Genomic DNA, 24,027 nt, shown 5'->3' on the forward strand with positions numbered 1-24,027 from the left:
ACCATTTTACCCTTGGTCAAAGTCAACATCCTGGTCAAAGTCAAAGTCAAGGTCAACTCTCAGTCAACCCCAACTCGTCGAGTTATCTCCCAACTGGACGAGTTCATGCACTACTCAGACTCGTGGTCAACCGAGTCAGCTCATCGAGTCCCTTTCCAGACTCGTCGAGTTCTTCCTGTCATATAATCGGGACACAACAACTTTAACTCGTCGAGTCCCTCCTTGGAATCGTCGAGTTCTTCAGCTTCTGAGTCCTAATCTTGTCCAACCCACCAAGTCATCTCCTAGACTCAATGGCTTCACTCAAAACCAGAAGAGGGTTAAGGGTTCGCGACCCAACTCGCCGAGTCCAAGAACAACTCGTCGAGTCCTCCTTATTGCAAATCCATTCAGTCGATTCTAATACATTCCAATGCTTCCAACTTGTAGATCTGGACTCCTTAGGCTAGCATTACACGTAAAGTTGCTAACTTTACGTGCATGCATGGTGTTATGAAGCTAAAACACCCATTACAAGCTCAAATGAAGGTCTAAATCACAGGATAAGGCCATGGCTGAATAAAGGTGGCAACTTTGAGCTTTTAAAGCTCAAGAGTGCCCAGATCTGAAGTCCTTTCCTCCCCAAGAGTTCAAATCTCGGAATGACCTTGGAAATGGCCCAAAAATGACAACATACAAGCTCAAATGAAGATCCAAATGAATAGAAGCCAAGGTATAAGCTTTATACCTCTATCAAGACATAAATGAGTCCTTAGCTCTGGATCTTCAACCTTCCTTCTGCAACTCCAAGCCTTTGCTTCCTTCTTCAAGCTTTAAATCACAACAATGACAAAGAAATAGCTCAAGATCACTCAAGGTTGATTAGGGTTTCGAGATTAGGGTTTGGAGGTGATGGAGGCTGGGGTAGAGGCCAAATATGATGCTTAAATAGGGTGCAAACCCTAAAGATTAGGGTTTCATCCAGAATGTCCTACTCGTCGAGTCAGGACTTCGACTCGTCGAGTAGCTCACTTAAAACCCGCACATATTCTGCCTTCTACTCGACGAGTTAGGGCCACCAACTCGTCGAGTAGCCCTTCCAAAATGAATAAAATAATAAAGTTAAATGCATACCAGGAACCAGGCGTTACACTTATATATACTTAATCGTATTTAATGGCCATTGCACTCTCAAGGTTTCCTCATAATATATCTTTACGTATGTGTATGCATAATTTCATTTTCCATGCAAAGAACACCAATGGGTGTATTGCCATTAAAATTTTTGGATTCTTTTTTGTTATAAGGTTTGTTATTGATTTAATACATCTAGTCTTTTAATTCTTATTATTAATCTTTTTCTCACTTTTGATGATTTTTTGTATTCTATTTGTGTGTTTTCATGGGTTGTTTCTCACATCTCCAGTGAAACTAAAATGTAGTGTGGTAATACATCTCAATTATATATTCTCCTACCTATAAGATTTTTTACTTTCAGCAAATAATTAAGATTCTAATTATTAATTCTTCTAGTTGAGTAGAATAATAAGATTGTTAATTCTTAGAGCATTTTTTATTAAGCCTGTGTACTTAATTTGTTTTACCTGAAGAATTAATTTGTTTTATAGGTTTAAAAATATGATAATTGTTTATATAGTTATTTTTAATTGAAAAAAGTTATAGTATTACATTAATTAATTCATTAAAATACGTGACTTAAGTGGTTTAATATTTTTACTCAAATAAGTATTTCTATACGCTTCACTCTATATAGTATATCTCTATATATTATATATGATATATGATATATTTACATGACTAATGTATGCGAGTGGAAGATTGACCAAGTTAATGGTTGTCAAAATATAATAACCAATATGATATTAAACAAGTTGATGAGATTACGTGAATAAGAGAAGATGAATGTAACCATTTAGATTTAGTGTGTTATTCGAGTAACGAAACCGAATTTGTTCAAACTGGAACCGGATAACCAAAAATCGGATTAACAGAAGTAATACGGTTCGGTTAAGTGACAAACATCAAACCGATAACCCGAAATCCGACTTACCCGCATGACGATCATGCCTAGATGACATGGAGTATATTCGGTGGTGTGATATTATCTCTATGGAACGTGTAATTAAATATTTTTTCAAAGTTAATTGATTTTTATATATAGATTGTAAATTTTTATTTATGTAGATGAGTGGAAAAAAATATATATTGATGTATTTTATGAGGAAAAAATGATAGATCAAACTACTATTGTTAGAGAACAAAAGCATGTTTGAATATATATCATTAAGATAATACAGTTCTAAAGGTTAACTATACAAATTGATTAATTATCATAATCGTAAATAATACAATAATTCAAAAGTTAATGAAATTTTATGATATCCAAGAATAAACGCTCTTGAGATGAATTAGTTTAAATATGTATCTATCTTATTTTATATTAAAGTAATTACAATGTAAAAAATATTATTTCAAAATCAATGATACCGACATAACTATTTTTAATAACATATTATAATATTCTACGCAACGCACGGATATTCGTCTAGTATACTTATAAAATAGACATTTTTACTTGTACTACATGCATTTGGAACCTCCATGACTTTTCAGTTTCTTTCTAATAATTATTATAAATTGGTTAATAATGTTAAATTAATGAAAAAAACTAAGTTCTAATCATAAGTTAACTAAACTACAATATTAAAATATCATATTTTACTTTTATTTATAAAATTACGAATTTAACTTTTTAACATATTATAGTTAACTTATTAGTTTGAATATGTTGTTATATGTGAATAATTGTCATTTTAAAGTCACAACTTTTGTATAGTTTATGATTTTATGCAAAATGATTAAATTATTAATTTCAATATAATGTTAAACGGTACTTAAATCAAAATTTCAGTTAAACTTGAAAAAAATCAAGAAACTATTTTATAAATAGTTAAAAGTTATAAATTATAGTGTTAAACCTAAATTGTAATCCTAAATTAACAAAAAAAACCATGGAACTATTTTTTATAATCATTAATTTTTCAAATAAATAGCTTAAAAATAACTTACAATAAGAATAGTTAAAAGTAATATTATATAAAAAGTTATAATGTTATCTTTAAAAACAAAAACAATGTTTGTTGTTTTAAATAATTACAATAAAAGAAATAACAATATTCATCAAATAAATTTTAAAAAAGTTCAATTTCTAAAACCAAATTAAAATACTTAAGAGTTTCTAAATTCATTATTTTAAATAACTTACAACAACAATAGTTAAAAGTAACATTATATACAAAAAATATATTGTTACCTTTAAAAACGAAAACAATGTTTGATGTTTTAAATAATTACGATGATAGAAATTAAAATATTAAGTAAATAAACTTTTTAAATTTAATGAATCATTACAACTATAAATATCATTAAACCATATATTATATTTAAATTTATTCATGAGTAACCCGCATGTAGAGACCATTAAGACAATTGAGATTATAGAATTTTAAAAAATGTCTACATTATCTTATAATTCAAAACAAACAATGTTTATAATAACTTATTATAAGATTTGTTATATAAGAGCTAACAACAACGTCAATGATATATTTAAAAAACATATATTTGTAAAGATTTCAAATATATTGTTGTATTCTGCGCAACACGCAAATATTCGCTTAGTTTTTGATATAAAAGGCAACATGGGACATAAAAAATCGACATTTCTAGTACAAATGGACTGTTTCTAAAAAATTATGATCATCTGAATAGCAGACAAGTTGACGATTTCAAAAAAGTTATCATACACACTTTTTTGGCAAATTGTTGAATTGTTATAAATTTTATAATCAAATAATGTTTTGCATCAAAAGCACGATTATTTCAACCCTATACATGTTTTAAGATTTGTAGGTTTATAAATTTATAATTTAGTTTTTTACAAACTGAATTCTTAACAAAACATGAAATTCTTTTAAGTTTTAGTGGATCAAGAATAAACTCAATTGATTGAAAAATGATTCTATACAAATCTAAGAAAAAAATTATTGTTCTTAAGTAGAAAATGATTTGATTTGAACTTAGAGCCCAATATTACCTAATACCATTTAACATCTCAATGGTTTCAGGAAAGATTCTATAAGCCTTTATTTGATGAACAATGGATTTTTGTAAAGTTTCATAAAATTAATAACTTGTTGGAATTTAAAAGATATGATCTTATCTTTTGAGTATCTAATGGTAGTTTGAAATGTGCATTATATTTCTTGTTGGCACTAAGTTTTTATAATTCACGAAACACGTTTGAGATGAGACCAACTAAAACCTTTTGTATAAAAAGTTTGTTTATTTGAAAAGTAGTTCTCTACATATAGAGTTATAAAGATGTAGAAATTTTTATTTATGTTACTTAGCTTAGCGTATTTACTTTATATTTTATCTCTTTATGTTGGTAGGGTAATACTAGTTTTTTTTCTTTATTTCTTTATGAACAACAATAAATAACAATTAAGATATAAATGTTATGTTTGTCAAAACTAACCAACCAGTAGCCGAAATATGTAGCATTTAGTTGTATAGAAAATGTTTGGCTAAAATAACTTTTAGTTGTATAGAAATATTTGGTTAAAATAACTTTTAGCTTTTAAACGTGTAAAATTAAATAAACCTAAAAGCTAAAAACTTAAAACTATTTGAAGTGGCTTTTGATTTTAAAAGTTTTTTGTTTTTAGTAAAATTAAAAGCTTGTAAATGGAATAATTTTTTTTTCTGAGTTTTTTTCTTAAAAACTAAAGCTTAAAACTCATAAAAGTTCTTAAAAGTTATGTACCAAACACGTCCAAAATATATAATATAACAAATAGAATAAAAAATATGGGATACAACATTATAAAATTTTCAAAAATCGATTAGCAGTTTTGTCCATTTTGATTCAGTTCAAACCAAAAATCATATTGTTTTCTAAACAAAAAATGATCTTGCTGTACTTATATATGTTTTTTAAAACTATAACATATCATATCATAACTAATATATATCAGCCTATCATATCAGGTTCCCAACACGGTTTCAAGATTAATCTTTAAACCAAATTCTAAACAAAAATCATATTAATATATCAATTTGATATTGGTTATCTAAATTTAATTTTATCAAAATCCGGTCGATTCCAACCCGACCCACATTCCTTATACCACCTTTTTCTCGATTTTGCCACTTAATAAATGATACTAGCTATCAACGAATTAAATACGTAGATTGATAAATAGTCTAGGGACTAAATTTATAAATTTACTCCAACAACAAATAAGACCTTCACGTAGCACTTGGTTGGCGGTGTAATTTACACTCTGTTTTTCCTCCCCGTGAGATCATCGTGTTCCCAGCATTCGTCGGGGCCCGAAACATCAGTGAATGACTCGATCAACACAAGTTTAATCACCCCTCTTTCCCCATCTTCAATCCTACACAATACTCGTTGCTTGAAGAAAAAAACGAACAAATTCCATGTACATACTACACGACTACCACTTCAATCAAAGCATCAGAATCTGCCCTGAATCGATTTGCATGTATCATAAGGTTCGTCGATTTCAATAATTTCATGCTCCAGTTCTTGTTCTTGTTTTGGTATAATATGATGCTGGATGCAGTCGTTTAGTTGATTTGAATACCCACATGCGAAAACCACCTTCACTGATTTTGTTTAATCAAAGCGGTTTTCGGTGAATCCCTGATGGAAAAGGAACCGCTTCTTCCATCGCATTCGAAATTCATTAGAACGCCGTCGCAACTCCGCCATCTAGCGATAGAAAATGAAATCTCCATTCCGCCATCTCTTACTCCTTCGGAGTTTAAAGATATGCTCATATTTGGTTCTCCTAGAGGAGATCCATCTTCGCAAACGGTTGATGCCCTAAATCTACGACTGAATATTGATAATTCCAGTAATTCTCCGCTACCCTTTGCTTCTAGTTCCAATTCCAATCTGGGTTCCAACCCACTTCCTATTATAAATCCAGAATTACAAATTCAAATCACACCATCTCGGCCGGTGGATGCTGATTTCCCAATTAAGAAAAAAAATCTACATCGCTCAAAAACCGCCCCTGCCATTTGTAATATCAATGAGCTCGATCAGAATTCCAAGAATAAACCACCACAGTTAGCATTTCCTTCCATTGTTCGCCAATCAGTTGTGTTACTGGTCGTGTATCTGCTACTTGGTGTGATTATATATTGGTATAACAGGGAAAATTTCATTGGTAAAGAGACATATGTGGTTGTTGATGCGCTATATTTTTGTATTGTGACAATGTGTACAATTGGTTATGGCGATATACTTCCAAATAGTCCAGTAACTAAAATGTTCTCAATCTTGTTCGTGTTGGTTGGTTTCGGGTTTATTGATATCTTGCTCAGTGGGATGGTTAGTTATGTTCTTGATTTACAAGAGAATTACTTGTTGAGTTCTTTAAGCAACGGGAAAAGACGAGATCACCCCTCGTATATAATCGACTACAAGAAGGGAAGAATGAGGATCCGAATGAAAGTGGGGTTAGCTTTAGGGGTTGTGGTTCTTTGTATTGGTATAGGTGTTGGTGTTATGCATTTTGTGGAGAAGCTTGGTTGGCTTGATTCTTTTTATCTTTCTGTTATGTCTGTGACTACCGTTGGATACGGTGATCTTGGGTTTTCAACTACCACGGGTCGGGTTTTTGCTTCCGGTTGGTTGCTTGTGTCAACACTTGCGGTTGCCCGTGCGTTTCTTTATTTGGCTGAGGCTCGAGTCGATAAACGACATCGGAGGATGGTTAAATGGGTTCTCGATCAAGATCTCACCGTTGCTCAATTTCTTGCTGCAGATATTGACAACAATGGCTCCGTCAGGTAATTACCATTACTGATAGATTATGTTGTACTGTGTTTGACATGCATTGATATAGACAACTATACAAGCTTAAGGCGTTAAACACTTAATATAGACAACTTTATATAAGTGTTTCCATTTGACTTTATCTGGACAACATGACTTAATGGGTTATGCCAAAAAGAATTTCTTAATGAATAAAGACACCAACCCCTTTACATATTTGTCTTTTTATATTTCTCTATTCCAACTCTTCTCACGTCAAAGTTGACCTGTATTATGAGAGTTATATGTCAGAAATAAGGTAAAATGGTCATTTATTTGATCTAATAGAGTCGGATTATTCAATATATAAAAAAAAAGAACCCATATTGTCACTTTATCAATTCAAGACTTAACGAGGAAAAAAAAAATAACCCCATATTCGGCTCATTGAAAATTGCTTAGAAATCTTGTTTAGTTGTGTCATGTCATTTGAAGAAATTTAGTCTAATTGTTGCAATAGTCTAAAGAACGCTAATTACTAATTTCAGTAAAGCGGAGTATGTGATATACAAGCTGAAGGAGATGGGAAAGGTTTCAGATAAAGAGATATTGGAGATATGCAAAATATTTGATCGGCTCGATACAGGAAACTCGGGTAAGATCTCGCTTGGTGACCTCATGCAAAGTCGACGTATGTAGAGAAGGTGAAGCATATACACGGTTTGTGTAGTAAATTTGATGTTGAATTTGGATGTGAAAGTTATAAAAACAGATTCGATTTTTGGATGGATCACATGATACATGCTTTTGCAAATTTGGATGAATGGCGTTTCGATTGCTTTATGCATCTTGTTTCCTTATTACAAATAGAGCTTAATAACGTTAAACGTGATTTGGTAGTAATGTGAAGCCTCAAGCTTTTTTCAAGTCATGGCGAGCCACGTCGTTTGTAAGACGTGACTTAAGACGACAATTTTGTATATAATTAATAATTTTATATGTATTTTCTATTATTATTCATTTTTATATACATATATTATTCAAGACAACATTTTGTTAAATATTGGCGACAAGTAGAAACCTTAGAGCGTCATGACGAAGTTATGTCAAACTTTTTAGAACCTTGCTAACAATATAAAATATTGCTCGGATGGGCATCTAATGCCGTTTTTTCAGTGGTGGTTTGAAGGGGGGGGGGGGGGGTCCATTGGGCATTGAATTTGGAAATTTGACCATTATGACTTATATGAACGAAGAGGCGAACAAACTCGTTATTGGTTCGATCTTGAACTGGTCCGAGGTGGTTCGATCTTTTTTTTTGGACGGTTTTTTTTTGGGTTTCAAAGACTGAACTGATACCAACCCTAACCGGCCCAAGATCCTTTGAAGGCTTCAATTGCAAACTGACTCGAGACCAAAGGTCCAGACAATTTTGTGACGGTTCAAAGACACTTCGAATGTTCGCCTGTAATATATTAATATGAACACCGAGTCTATTTTGAGATGGTTCAAACAAAGGCAGTTTGAATGTTCACGTATAATATATTAATATGAACAATATATTAATATGAACAAGTACCCTTGAGCCATAAGTTTAGTACCCTTGAGCCATTAGTTAAATAACCAAATTTCTAATTTACCAAAATATTTTCATAAAAGCCAGTAAAATAAACCAAGATAAGCAATATAGTTGCAAATGTAAGTTTTATTAATACTAATTTATTGTAATTTAGATATTTCAAAAGTAAATGTTAGAAAAAATTGCAAAAATGGTCCATGTGGTTGTCAAAAACCAAAACTGTAAAAATGGTCCCTGTGTTATGTATTTTTTCTGAGTTTTAGTCCAAAACTCGATTTTTTTGGCTTCGTGGTCATTTTAAACTATTTGCTTATGGTTTTGGTCCTCCGAAAAACTGAAAAGACTAAAATGCCCTTATGATACATTTTTTTTAATATTTTTTTTCTATTTAAATTAATGCTTTATTAATAATAAGCATGGCTCTCTCTCTCTCTCTCTCTCTCTCTCTCTCTCTCCCTCTCTCTCTCTCTCTCTAGATAAGAGCGAACTGGTCCAAATACTTTTCTTGCTATGTCTATGCTTTGGTGAAGAAATCAATTCCACCACCATCATCGAACCAACAACCCAACTGATTACTCAAGCAAAAATCTCCATCCTTCAACAGTGTATATACAATCAGAAGTACATTAGGAAAAGGAAAACATGGTACAACCCATCTATGCATAGAGAAATCCACAGGTTCATATTGATTCTCGTTTTTCCTTTTCTAAAATCTCTAGTATGAATTGTGTTTTCAGATCGAATCATGAATTACTTAATTGATTTGGAGCAAAGGAACCTTAATTTAGGGATTTCAGATTTTCAGTTCATCTATTTGTTTCGTTGATTTTTGCTAGGTTCGGTGGTAAGTGGTGTCACTGGTGTGAAGTGAAGAAGAGGAAAGGTAGAACGATGGTGCAAGAGGGATGAGGGCAGATCCATTGCCAAAGGAGATGAAGGGGCTATGAGAAACAGAGGAGTGTGCCTACCCAGATTTGATATGTATTTAATTTCTTCAATGCTTCCACCTGTTGTAGTGTGAAATCGGTACCAGTGGATCAAGTAAACTCGCCCAATTATTGCTCCCCGTGACACTCTCTCCTCCTGGAATTCAGTCTATTTCAAGGAGAATACTCTATCCCGTTCTTCGACAACAACCTTTGGAGCCGGTTCACCTGAATCAGAGGTTCACCAGACGTGATTGTCATCCCGCCAAGGGAATCGACACTTGGAATCTTCTTCGGGATATGTAGGGCATTGACACTTCGATTCTTCTTCACGCTCTTCGATTGAACCCACTTTGTTACTTTTAGGTGTAATCTCTCATTCTTAGAAAAACTATAATTTGATCTCTATGGTAACTGTAATATGATTTTGGTGATTGTAATCTGGTTAGAGATTCATTTACACGTGAGCGATTGTTCTTCCTCGGAGGCTCTGAAAGCATGTATTAAACCATGATCAATCTTTCTTCCTCAGGGATGAATATACACACACAAATCAATTTCTAGAAACAAAAACCACACATACAAATCAGATTCCAGACTTGTTTCTGAGTTTTTTTTATTTCCAAAATCAATTTTGAAGAACAAACGATTTCGTATTCATTTTTTGGGTTATTTATAACGTCCCAAAATGCCAATAAAAATTTTCTTTTTAAACATCGAGTCATATAACCAGTTGTTCCAAAAACAAATAAAGTAAAAGTGTATTTTTGAAACATCAGAGTATTTCAAAAGTAATCGATGCGGAAAAAGCTATTAGGGGATGCTGTGCAGTCAAGCCGGGCCCTTCCCTTTGAAACTGGAAGTACCTGAAAAATGTTAAATCACAAACCGTAAACACAAATCTTAGTGAGTTCCCTAAAATACCACATACCATATAAATGGGCCCAACCCAACATATAAATAAATAGGCCCAACCCAACATATATATAAATAAGCCCAGTCTAACAAATATAAACGGGCCCAGAACAACATGCAAATGGGCCCAGCCCAACATAGATAATAATGGGCCCAACCCAATATACAAGTAAATGGCCCCAACCTAACATATAAGTAAATGGGCCCAGCCCAACGTACAAGTAAATGGGACCAACCTAACACACACATGTAAGAGTCACAAAGACAACTAGCACCCTACATAACACAATCTAGTGGGCTGACATTGGTACCTTCAACCCATGAGTATAGTGAGAAGACTCAACTCAACCTTGAAGACAAGATAAACCACCCACTCAAGCCGACGATATTAAGCCTCCCCTTGCTAAACATATCTACAATAAACCCTAATTAACAATTAAGGAAATGACTGGCCCACGAAAGGTCTAGGCTTACAATTAAACCTCCTTTGGGAAAAAGACCATTTTGCCCTTCCCAAACTAAGTCCTAATATGGTTGACCAAAAGTCAAACCGATCAAAAAGTCAATGGTCAACACTCAATTGACTTACACCCTGCATAACTCAACTACACCCAGCGTAGAGCTACGCCCTACATATAGCTCCGATCCCAAACACTGTTGGATTAGGTGTCTGAGCCCATAACTATAACTAGGATGTACTTGACTTGATAGTAGCATGGTCCTTTTGGGTTGCCTTCACCAGAGCAAATTTGATAGGATGGACTTTTGATAAAGAGGTTATTTGTGATTTATTAATATATTATAAGTATAATATATTAATTGAGAAATCATATTATTTAATTAGTATTGATCAAGAATTAATTTGGAATTAATTTAGTGATCAAAGGAGACTGATTAAATATACGGGGACTGATTTAGTAAATCAATGATACTTATAGTATGGGTTAATGATCTATGGTTGATTAGGATGGGCTAAACCAATATGATAGTCCATGGAGGTTTAACCCATGGAGCCTAAGAAATATGAAGGGTCATGGTGCATTAGAGTTTGCATGGATGAAACCCTAGTCTTTACCACACTATAAAAGCACCCCCTAGCCCTAAAATCGGAGCCCATGCATTCTAAGAGAGTGATAACCGATTTTGAGCTAACTAGCCTATTCTCTCAAGACTCCTCTTGCATTTGGTGTTTGTGACACATTAGAGGCATCACACTGGAGGTGCTAAAGCTTTCTAAGGCCAAGAACTCATAAGTTTTCATAAGTTATGGAAACCAAAAGTTTTGAAGAGTTACAAAACTTGCCCTCAAGTTTTGGAATTTGTAAAGACTCACTTTTGAAACATTTAATTCTAAACCTTAGAATTTTAAAAGTTTAAAATTCAACCCTTATACTATTATAATATTACAAGTTTAATAATTATATATATATATATATATATATATATATATATATATATATATACACACACATGTATAAGACAAGTCAGTCTTACTGTTAGTAGGCCTCATTCACGAAGCCGGTCTATAAGGGGGGTATAAGGTTACAGCCTATAAAATGGTGGTTTAATGGGTGTCCACTCTCACCCACCGCTTCCTTGACTGGTGGAGGGTCGTTAGTCGAACGGGTAGGATAGGACATTAATTCTCATTATAAGTATAATGATAATTATAAAAGTAACTAAATGTTTTATTAAATTCCCAATCTTAGTTACTTTAGGAAAAATGTGAAAATGGTGCTATTCCATGAAATTGCACTTTGCACCTTGCCTAGTCGTTAGTGGAGCGTGTGTGGTTAACCGGCACATTAATTTGGGACTGAAAAGGGTGGCAAAGGGTAGCTTGATGTTAATCATAGATCAATGGAGCGTGTGTGGTTAACCGGAACATTGATTAGGTGATTTGTAACATCAAGAGTACCAAGCAATTTGCATGGTTATTCACACCTTGTTTGTGATCCTCGGTATCCCAGTCACAAACTTGAAGTGCATAATCGAGATTTAAACATGCCATTGAAAAGTTCAATGAATCTCAAATAATCTAGAAATTTCAATTCATTTAAAACTTAATAATCAATTTCGTTTTTCATGGTGGAAATTGGTAAATCGTCATTTACCTACCTTCAAATATTTTGCAATTGGATTACGGCATCCCTCTTCCGAATTGTAAAATATTGTGTTAAGTCCTAGCCCTAATATTTCATTTGGGTGTTATATTAAGGACTCTTATCTAATCTAAACTTGTTCTTTTTCTTTTCAGATGTCTATCCCAAACAATGCTTCAGGCTCAAACCCTTCTAGCTCATTCTCCCTCATGGACTTGGTTGGGAGAAATATCTTCGATGGGTCAAACTTTAATGATTGGATTCGAAACATTCGTATGGCCCTTCTCTACGAGGACAAGGAATATGTCCTTGATAAAGAGATGAAGGAGATTGATGAACAAACTACTACTCCCGAGCAAATTGAGGAATACAAAGTTCATGAGAGGGACGCGACAAAGGTGTCGTGCATTACGATTGCTACCATGACTACTGTGCTTCAAAAGTCCTATGAGGACTTCTGGCCCTTCGAGATGCACCAAGATTAGATGGAAAGGTACCATCAAAGTGCTCGACAGGAAATGTATGAGATCATTGCCTCCATTATCACAACCAAAATGAAGGATTGAGAGTCCCTCACGACCCACTTGCAAAAGATGCAGAGATTTGTGGACCGCTTGCTGAAGTTGAATGTGAACTTCGATGAAGAGTTGGCTATTGATATCATCATACATTCTTTGCCTCTTTGTTATGATCAGTTCATAATGACTTATCATATGAACAAAGAGGAAGTCACTCTGATCAAGCTTCAAGGCCTTCTAAGAACTGCAGAAAGCAATTTGAAAGGCAAGGCTATTGTACCTACTCCTACTGCTGCTGCCCCTGTTCTGGCAATTGGACATGGGAAGGGAAAGAAGAGGAAGGCTTCTTCTAAGAGCCATAAGGGAAAGTCCCATGATGGATCCTCTTCTAGTGGAACCAAAGGTGGTCCTGCTAAACCCTCTACCAATCCAAAGGAAGCAGAATGCTTCCATTGTCATGAAAAAGGGCACTGGAAACGAAGCTGCCCCAAATACTTGCAAGACATTAAGGATGGGAAGATAAAACCCACATTCGTAGGTATTTACACTATTCTATCTAATAACTCATCGCATACTAATTCTTGGGTCCTTGATACAGGTTGTGGATTACATATTTGTTCTGATTTGCAGGGACTAAAAGGAAGTAGGGGTGTGGAGCACGGGAAGATAAACTTAATCATGGGGAATAAGAAAGTGTCGTCTGTGACCAAGATTGGAGTTTATTCTTTATTGCTTATTAGTGGGTTAAATTTAGATTTGAATAATTGTTGTTACTCGTCAGATTTGGCGAGAAACATTATTTCTTTTCATGGTTTGTATAAACAAGGTTTTAGATTTTCATTTGATAATGAAATTGGTTCTACAAATGCTTTCTATAATGGTGTATTTTATTTTAAAGCATTGCCTTGTAATGGTATATATGAAACTGTGATGGTTGTAGATAACTTAGGAAATAATGTGTTGAATATTGATTCGTCCAATGGTTTGGACAAGGCATGCTTGTGGCATTGTAATCTTGGACATGTCAACAAGAAGCGCATAGCCCAACTCTAAAAGGATGGAGTCTTGGAATCATTCGACTTAAAATCGAATGACACTTGTGAATCTTGTTTGCTTGGAAATATGACCAAGTCACCCTTCACTGGTACTTGTGAAAGGGGTGAAGGTTTGTTGGATCTCATACACACCGATGTGTGTGGACCCTTCATATCCGCTACAATGGATGCTAACCGCTTCTATGTGACTTTTACTGATGATTACAGCAGATATGGCTATATCTACTTAATCAAGCATAAGTCAGAAACCTCTGAAAAGTTCAAAGAGTTTAAGCAGGAAGTGGAGAATCAATTGGACAGGAAGATAAAGATGCTCCGATCCGATCGAGGTGGAGAGTATTTTAGTATCGAGTTTCACGACTATCTTAAGGAATGTGGAATTGTTTCACAGTTGACGCCACCTAGGACACCACAGTTGAATGGTATGACTGAGAGGCGCAATCGAACCTTGTTGGACATGGTTCGTTCCATGATGAGTTGAGCTTCGTTACCTATCTCATCCTGGGGTTGCGAGCCTTTCGTAAGACGAGAGACTCACGACAAGCTCGAACCTCGTAGTGAGCGATGTATTTTCATCGGCCACCCACATAAATCCTTTGGATATCTCTTCTACAAACCGAGTGACAATTTTGTCTTCGTTACGAGGAGAGAGGTTTTCCGAGAGAGAGAGAGAGAGAGAGAGAGAGAGAGAGAGAACTCATATGCCAAGAGGACAGTGGGAGGCAAATTGACCTTGAAGAGCTTCAAGAGTTAAGTGATGAAGGAACTGCAAACACTAGCACTCAACCCGAGGAGGCAACTCCTGGTGAACATATTGACGAGTCATTACCTCTTCGACGTTCCTATCGAGTTAGGATGGCACCCGGGTTTTATGGCTTTCATATTACTACTGAAGGTGATACGTTTATTAGTGATAGCACACTGGTAAATTTGGATGAGCCATCTAACTACAAGGAAGCCATGGCAGGCCCCGAGTCTGCTAAATGGAAAGAGGCAATGGACAACGAGATTCAGTCCATGTATGACAATCAAGTTTGGAACTTGGTTGACAATTTACCAGGTCGCAAGACAGTCGGGTGCAAATGGATCTTCAAGAAGAAGACCAACATGGATGGGAAAGTACACACATATAAGGCGCGACTGGTTGCGAAGGGCTTTACTCAAACTCAGGGAGTTGACTATGATGAGACCTTCTCACCAGTAGCGAATATTAAATCTATAAGGGTTATGTTAGCCATAGCTGCATTTCATGATTATGAAATATGGCAAATGGATGTCAAAATCGCTTTCCTTAATGGAAAATTGGTTGAAGATGTTTACATGTGTCAGCCAGAGGGTTTTGTCAATGCAAAGTACCCTAATAGAGTGTGTAAGCTTGAAAAATACATCTATGGATTGAAACAAGCATCTCACAGATGGAATCTTTGTTTTGATGAGAAAGTCAAAGAGTTTGGTTTTTTGAGAAGCGAAGATGAGTCCTACGTATATGTTAAAGCTAGTAGGAGTATAGTTAGCTTTTTGGTATTGTATGTAGATGACATACTTCTCTTAGGAAACGAAATCCCAACCTTGCAGGAGGTTAAGTCTTGGCTTGGGAAGTGTTTCGCTATGAAGGACCTTGGAGAAGCTGCCTATATTCTAGGGATAAGGATATTGAGAAACATGAGTAAAAGACTAATAGGACTTAGTCAAAGTAACCACTTGGACAAGGTGTTGAAGCGTTTCAGCATGGAGAATTCCAAGAAAGGTGACTTACCTATCCAGAGCAATACCAAACCGAGTAAGACTCAGAGTCTGAATACAGAGGCTGAGATAGCAGAGATGAGTCGAGTACCATATGCTTCCGCAGTTGGCTCGATCATGTATGCTATGACTTGTACTCTCCCTGGTGTGGCCTTTGCTTTGAGCATGGTCAACAAATATCAAGGGAATCCTGGTAAAGCTCACTGGACTGCAGTAAAGAACATTCTTAAGTACCCGCCGAGGACTAAGGAGTGGGTCCTTACCCTCGGTGGGAGTGATGACTTGAGAGTGACAGGGTATTGTGACGCTGATTTTCAGATCGACAGAGATAATTTGCGCTCTCAGTTGGACTGGGTGTTTACCCTATATGGAGGAGCAGTAACATGGAAAAGTTCCAAGAAGGAGACTGTCTGATTCAACGTGTGAATCAGAGTACATTAAAGCAAGCGAAGCATCGAAAGAGGCGATATGGTTGAAAAACTTCATCGGAAACCTTGGAGTTGTACCATCCATAAAGGAGCATGTGGAGATTTTCTGTGATTTTGAAGGGGCTGTCACCTTAACCAAGGAACCGAGAGATCATGGTAGATCCAGGCATATCGACAGAAAATACCACTTCATAAGACATCGAGTAGAAGAAGGATTCCTCGTAGTTAAGAGGGTATCGTTAGAGGATAACCCAGCAGATCCCCTTACGAAGGGACTGAGTAGGGTTAAGCACTTGCAGCATGCTAAGAGTATCGGGCTGAAAGACGATATTAGTTTTAGTGATTAGATAAATACTTAGAAACTTGTAATAGCTAAAATGTAATTGACATTTGATGATTGAATAAAAGGAGTTTTATTTATAAGTAAAGTTACTATCTTGTGTCAATTGTTTACTATTGTTTCACTTTTGCATATTTTGACTTCCAGAATAATAAGATTATTCAAACTATCCATAGTCGATTATACTTTGGAAGTAGGTTATGAGGCTAGACTGTCATGAATTGGTTTGTAGATTGTCTAAGGTGTTAGACATAGCAAAAGTATGCTACAACGTTCATGAGTGCTCTTGAAATAAGATTTGAGTATTGGATTAAACCCACGCTCACATGAATCACTTCATGGAATTTATCACGAGTGATTGTGAGATGATAATATCATATAAACTTCAAACCAATATATATGAGTTGTTGACTATGAGTTGGTTGTGCATTGATGGTATGAAAACGCATCCGTAACTTGATGTCATAAAACGTATTGTTGTGCATGATTTAACGAGTAGTTAGTACAAGCATATAAGTCGAAGTTTATCTGTTCCTTTTATCCTAAGAGGATTAAAAACGATATCTTGGGCCCCTCGATGATTTTGTTTTGGCTTATGTGCCGGGCCCGGTCAGGACTCAATTGATGTGTTCAATTATGTTCTATGTCAAACAAATCAGAAATCGGGAAACAAACAGCAGGACAATAAGTATGACTATGTTCCATGTATTTGTCCGCATGATATCTTGAAGAACAGAGGAATATATGATCCCTTATCTAAAGGACGCGTCACTGACTAAGTCAGAGTTCGACAATGGCTTTTGAGAGCTACGATTGCTAATCGGATTTTGAAGTTACATTGGCAGTTATAGTTATTAGACTTATCCAAGTGGGAGATTGTTGGATTAGGTGTCTAAGCCCATAACTATAACTGGGATGTACTTGACCTGATAGTAGCATGGTCCTTTTGGGTTGCCTTCACCAGAGCAATTTGATAGGATGGACTTTTGAGAAAGAGGTTATTTGTGATTTATCAATATATTATAAGTATAATATATTAATTGAGAAATCATATTATTTAATTAGTATTGATCAAGAATTAATTTGGAATTAATTTAGTGATCAAAAGAGACTGATTAAATATATAGGGACTGATTAAGTAAATCAATGATACTTATAGTATGGGCTAATGATCCATGGTTGATTAGGATGGGCTAAACCAATATGATAGTCCATGGAGGTTTAACCCATGGATCCTAATAAATATGAAGGGTCATGGTGCATTAGGGTTTGCATGGATGAAACCCTAGTCTTTACCACACTATAAAAGCAACCCCCTAGCCCTAAAATCGGAGCCCATGCATTCTAAGAGAGTGATAACCGATTTTGAGCTAACTAGCCTATTCTCTCAAGACTCCTCTTGCATTTGGTGTTTGTGACACATTAGAGACATCACACTTGAGGTGCTAAAGCTTTCTAAGGCCAAGAACTACAAACTACATCAAGATGTAATAATCTAACTTGGTTTTTATGTTGTATATCATCTATTGTATGCTAGTTAGGATGTATGCTTTGGAAATTTGAAATTGCATGTATAATTATAGAAAACTTAGATCCAAAGCATCTAGGGTTGCATGTGCACCATAGGAGTGTTATAGTGCTTAAAACCCATCAGAAACTTCTATTAAGCTCTTAATACAGCAAGCCAAACTCTTAAACTCCTAGATCTGATCTAAATGAATGTCTTAATGGATAAAGCATCTGACTTTATCCCTTTGCATGGCCAAGATGAACACACAACCAAACTCTAAATCCAAGATGACAACTTTTGCTCAACAACTCATGAATGGATGGATGAGAGTGGCCAAGATCTCATTTTTATGACTCTAAAACCTTAAAAACATCAGAATGAGGCATTCAAATGGTCTGGAGTAACCCATACTCACAAGTACCAAGGTTATGGGACAAAAATCATAAATCCCATGAGCTAAGTAGATCTAACAAAAGGGACATCAAGATGCAAGCTTTATACCTTCTGAAGATAGGTGATGATGTGAAAAGTCTGGATCTACAAAGCTTGGAGCTCACACTTGCTTCTCCAATGGACTCCTTCCTCAAGAGTACACACAAAAATCACACTAATGCTTCCCAAACTCACAATTGGTGGCTAGGGTTTCAATGGAACAATATAAGGTGATGGAGGCTGGTTATGGGAATGTTTCCAATAAGTTAGAGACCTTAAATAGGGCTCAAAACATTACGGTTAGCGTTTTGGTCAGGAACGGCTACACCCCGCGTAGCAAAATCTATGCCATGCGTAGATCATTAAAATCACGATCTGATTTCAGCATCTACGCCATGCGTAGCTCTCCTATGCACTGCGTAGGGAAAACTCCCCAACTCTCAATTCAACTTCAAACATCTATAACTTATTCATTTCAACTCCATTTTCGACGTTCTTTATATGCACTGAAAGGTATTGAAGAACCCCATAAATTCTTTGTTTTAACTCCGTTTTTGATGTTCTTTAACATATGCCACACTAAAACCATAATCCATGCAAGAAGCCCAACATATAACTTTTTCCATTTTACCCTTTGGTTCCAACACACGAATCAAGGGCTTAGATCTCATAACCAATATTATCAACCTTCAATAAAGTGTAAACTTTACTTCCTCAAATCCGAAAGCCTTTACATGATTGAATTACACTCCACAAACCCTCATTTAAGGAATGTCCCGAAACATGGTATTATAACTCTCCCTCACTTAAATTAGATTTCGTCCCCGAAATCTTTCCTTACTACTTCCTCTGCCACACCACTCGATCCTGACAGAACTTCTTGAATTCCAGTTAAGACTGAGAAGTCATCTCACACCGACGACCGCCTACCAACACTGCTATTGAAGCCCAATCTTAGCAAAAATCACAGACCCTAACAAAGAACGAACCTTAACATTCTGACCTCAACCAACGAAAAAAAACTCAACTGCTCTGCCTGAAAACGAAAAAACCTAAATCATGTCTGACTTCCCGTCAGACAGAACTATCCCATAACACATTCATAAGGACTCCACTTCGCAACCCGAAACAAATGAACCCCTTCGACCTTGAATTATCTTGCTGATAACTTGGAAAAAAAGAATCCCTGACCATTCATCATTACCGAAACCTTGCATCCGAACACAAAGAGACTCCCAACGTGAGTCTTAACCATTGGTGCCAAACCAATACATAACTCACATCCTGATAACCAAAAATTCACATGTTAGATCTATCCAAGATCTTCTAATTCCATGATGACATTTTAATAAACTAGGATGCAGAATCCTTAACCGCTCACCGAGATTGACGATCTCACACATGGTCGCACAACGAGACTCCGCCTAAGAGACTAACTGATAAAGGCTACCCTAGCCTATCTACCATACAGATCCAGCCACCTGATCACTAAGCTTCCTTACTCCACACTTGATCTAATGCCCTACCCATGCAAGAAACTGTTGGGTTCCACCCTCATGAGTCATACACTTACTGATTCATGATACATTGTGACACCATTTATTTCACTTGAACGTTAAGATTACAAATCACCTTGATCTCCCTAACCTTCCATCACTTTCCTGGGAATTTACAACCAAAACCACATTCCCTGAGCATGACCTCAAATGTTTAAATGGTCCGCTCACCCAAGATAACATAACCAATCGGGCCTCAGCCACGAGTCTCTCCCAAGCTAGCATAACCAAACGGGCATCGCCCACGGGTCTCACCCAAACTAGCATAACCAAACGGGGCTCACCCTTAATCGGGATCTATACACGTCTAACCACCGATATGGTTCTAACAATCCTCCTTCCTGAACACGAAGCAACTAAATAATAATAACGACCCGACTCAACCTGAACGAAGGTTGTGATCCCCTCATAGTCTTATGACCCTTTCCTGCAACGACCAAACTCATCCTGGCAGATACTACGGACAACCCACAGTCTTGCCATACTTCTACAATACCCATGGGCCCAACTCATGGTCTTTCCAGTTATCCACAATACCAAGCCAAAAATCAACAAGAGCTGAAAACCCAACCTGCTAAACCCCAATTAGGTGTTCGGGTCGTGCTTTGAATCCCAAATCCTTCATCAAACTAGAACAAGCAGAGTGGTTCTAACACAACCCTCAACCTAAACCTAGTCATGGACCCATAATACGTCACTACCGATGCTTCATGTCCTTGGACAAGATAACCTGAACCTTCAACATTTGCCTCCCTGATTACAACCGAACAATGAACATTATTCCAGGCATAAATTCTGACTCATGCCATAACCATAACTGGCTCTACAAATTCCCTAGAATATGAAATTCCACATTTATTCTCACTGGGAAATATTCCTATTAATCGAAACGGTTCTCCCCCACTTGGATCCAGCTGCATTCTGCCAACCTCATAAACATTGGATTTCCGAACCGTCTCAAAACATCACTATTCCACCACTATCATCCTGAGCTTGCAAGAAGTAAGATTCCAAGACCAAACAATCCATGGTATACCCACCCCAAAACTAGGTTAAACACTTCGCTGCTCTTTACGAAAGTTTTCTGCATCCCAAGCACCTTCCACTGATAAACTTCCAAATCCTTGAACAACCTAAACTGATGAAAAAGAACGAATAAACCCACTATCAGAACAGATAGATAACCAATCCAACAACTCACTTGGTACTTGATGAAACCTAAGCGAACATGCATCAACCACGCCCTGAAGGTATGAATCTGGCAGCAACTATCCTTACACCCGCTATCTAACCAACCATTTATTGCCTCAGAACCAAGAACGATCCTTAAGAATCCCGCATTCAAATCCAATATGCTCACACTGAAACTTTCTCGGAGTCAATGTACTGAAACCATCAAATCAATTCTACTGTCGATCCTACAAGAAGAACACCCAGTCGTCCTCCACTTAAGGCTTACTCTACCGTTGGTCGACGTCTCCCACATCGAAGCCTAAACCAGCTCATCCAAATACCTTCTAAGCACAACTCTCGTTATGAAAAATGGCATATGATAATAACAAGACAACCATAAGGAAACTATGATCCTTAGGTGGAGACTTAACTGCAACTACATCAGATGGAACTCGGGACTCCTCGGCCTGCAACTAAAATGCTCGATTCCTCACCACTAGAGCCTCCACTATGCCTTCACAGCCACTTGTGATCCTCAGCGTAACTAGAGTAGGTGCCCTCACTGATCCTCTCGCCAACCTCGGACAATCGGCCTTCTGATGGCCTCCCGATCGCGGATCCTGAGTCTTGGGCCTCTTCCCCTGGCCCGCTGCGGTCTGAATCTGCTTCGGCCCGCGCTTCGACCGAAGCTGCAGCTCAATCTCCCGCTATCGGGCTCTAGAAATCATATCATCCAAAGTCTTGCAGCTCGACAAGCTCACAAAATCATGAATATCATCCTGCAACATATCATGAAACCTTATTTTCTTCATCTCCTCATCCGCAGCGTACTACAGAACCAATAAAGCCCTCTCCCTGAACTTGGCGGTGATCTTCGCCACAATCTCTGTCGTCTAGAGAAGGTCCTAAAACTCCCTTGCCAACTGCTGCACCTCAATGGCCGGTGAAAACTCCTCCTTGAATCTCGACACTAAATCTGCCCAAGACATGGCTGCCAGGACCTTAGCTCCAAGAAAATGACCAACCTCCTCCCACCAGTCGCGGGTTCTATCCATTAAAAGGCAAGATGAAAATCCCACATTCGATCCCTCAAGGCCGAAACTCGTCCGCTGAGCATTCTCCATGACAACAATCCACCACCTACTAGCAGTAGGGTCCTTCTTCCCGAAGAACTCTAGGGATCCGCAAGACTTGAACTCCTAAAGAGAGAGAGAGAGAGAGAGAGAGAGAGAGAGAGCATGTTCTCTAATCTGACCAGCCACAATATCTGCACAAAAATCCCTAAGCCACTCATCTAGTAGCTCCGTGATCGTCTCCTTGATGGCACCAAACATCATAGGAGTCGCATGCATAATACCGCGAGTGATCTTAGACGGAACGCACTCACGAACCCTTTCATCAATTGGCTCAACACCAAAGCTCGAGAACCAGAAGCAGAACCTCCTCCATGAGTTCTCAACACCATACTGAAAAGTAACCACACAATGATCATAACATACCTAAAGAATCGTCAAACCCCAGGCTTCTTAGAATCCTCGTGATTTTCCCTGATTCGAGTATGGATCCTGTGCTTTCAGTAGTACGGGCCCAATAATATCTTCCACACCTATCCAAACTTTCCTCAAGAATCATCTCGAATCCTCTAAGCCACCTTCTCATACTGATATTCCCAATATCCGCTAACAACACACTAATCAAACTACCGCACTTCCTAGGCTCTCCTAGGATCCCCCCACCTCACCTTACTATCAGCTACTGGAAAACTCCTACTAATGTCAGTTAACTACTTCATGGATACAATTACATGAAACCAAGCTTAAATAATCCTTCGACTAAGAGACTCAACCCTACAACGGTTGGACTCAAACATGAATTGTGCAATAGGGCCAAATCAATCACTCTAAGATTATTTAACCTTTGTAGCATGTAACCTAACATATTCATCTAATAGTTAACTCACATCAATATGAGTCCTACAAAGCACAAAGCAAGCAATATTTTAGCAGTATAACTCTATAGGCAATAAGGCATCATAAAGATCAGACAATCCTCCCACACAATTCCTGAAGATCCTCAACCTACTCACTATCAGGGATATCTACCAGTTCGTAATTTAGGCATAAAAGACATCTCTCCTAAATAGGCACTCTATCATGCAACCCTGAACAAATCCTTATTGTAACTTCTATAACATATTAACATGTATGGGTATTTTTTGGAATCACTTACTCGAGCTCGGATGATTGCATGCATCACATCCCTTTCTTTGTAAAAATCGTTTTAGAAAATTATTTTCTTTCAAGAAGTTTACCAATTCCTTAGTTTGAGTTCAGATACACCCGAGAATGTACCTGAATCAATCATAGCAAGGCTCTGATACCAACTTGTAACGTCCCAAAATGCTAATAAAAATTTCATTTTAAACATCGAGTCATACAACCAATTGTTCCAAAACCAAATAAAGTAAAAATGTATTTTTCAAACATTAGAGTATCTCAAAAGTAACCAATATGGACAAAGCCATCGGGGGATGCGGTGCAGTCAAGCCGGACCCTTCCCTTTGAAACTAGAAGTTCCTAAACAATGTTAAACCACAATCTGTAAGCATAAAACTTAGTGAGTTCCCCAAAATACCACCTACCATATAAATGGGCCCAACCCAAGATGCAAAAGGGCCCAACCAAACATACAAATAAATGGGCCCAATCCAACATATAAATAAATGAGCCCAACCCAACATATAAATAAAATAGCCCAGCCTAACATATATAAATGGGCCTAACCCAACATGCAAATTGGCCAAGCCCAACATATATAATAAAGAGCCCAACCCAACATGCAAATGGGCCTAACCCAACATACAAGTAAATATGCCCAACTCAACATACAAGTAAATG

At 36.8% G+C, this 24,027-nt stretch overlaps 1 protein-coding gene across 1 annotated transcript; it reads left to right on the forward strand.

Annotated features, from left to right (window-relative positions):
* The first annotated feature begins 5,329 nt into the window (after nt 1–5,329).
* LOC145104266 (two-pore potassium channel 3-like) lies at nt 5,330–7,885 on the forward strand. Its single transcript, XM_079041530.1, has 2 exons — nt 5,330–6,888; nt 7,402–7,885. Exons 1-2 carry the CDS (start codon nt 5,735–5,737, stop codon nt 7,550–7,552), a joined length of 1,305 nt encoding a protein of 434 aa, XP_078897656.1. The 5' UTR covers nt 5,330–5,734; the 3' UTR covers nt 7,553–7,885.
* Nucleotides 7,886–24,027: the final 16,142 nt, after the last annotated feature.

The sequence above is a fragment of the Lactuca virosa genome, chromosome 4 (assembly GCF_052849685.1).
Source record: "Lactuca virosa cultivar CGN04683 chromosome 4, Lactuca_virosa_CGN04683_v6, whole genome shotgun sequence".
NCBI classification, from domain to species: Eukaryota; Viridiplantae; Streptophyta; class Magnoliopsida; order Asterales; family Asteraceae; genus Lactuca; species Lactuca virosa.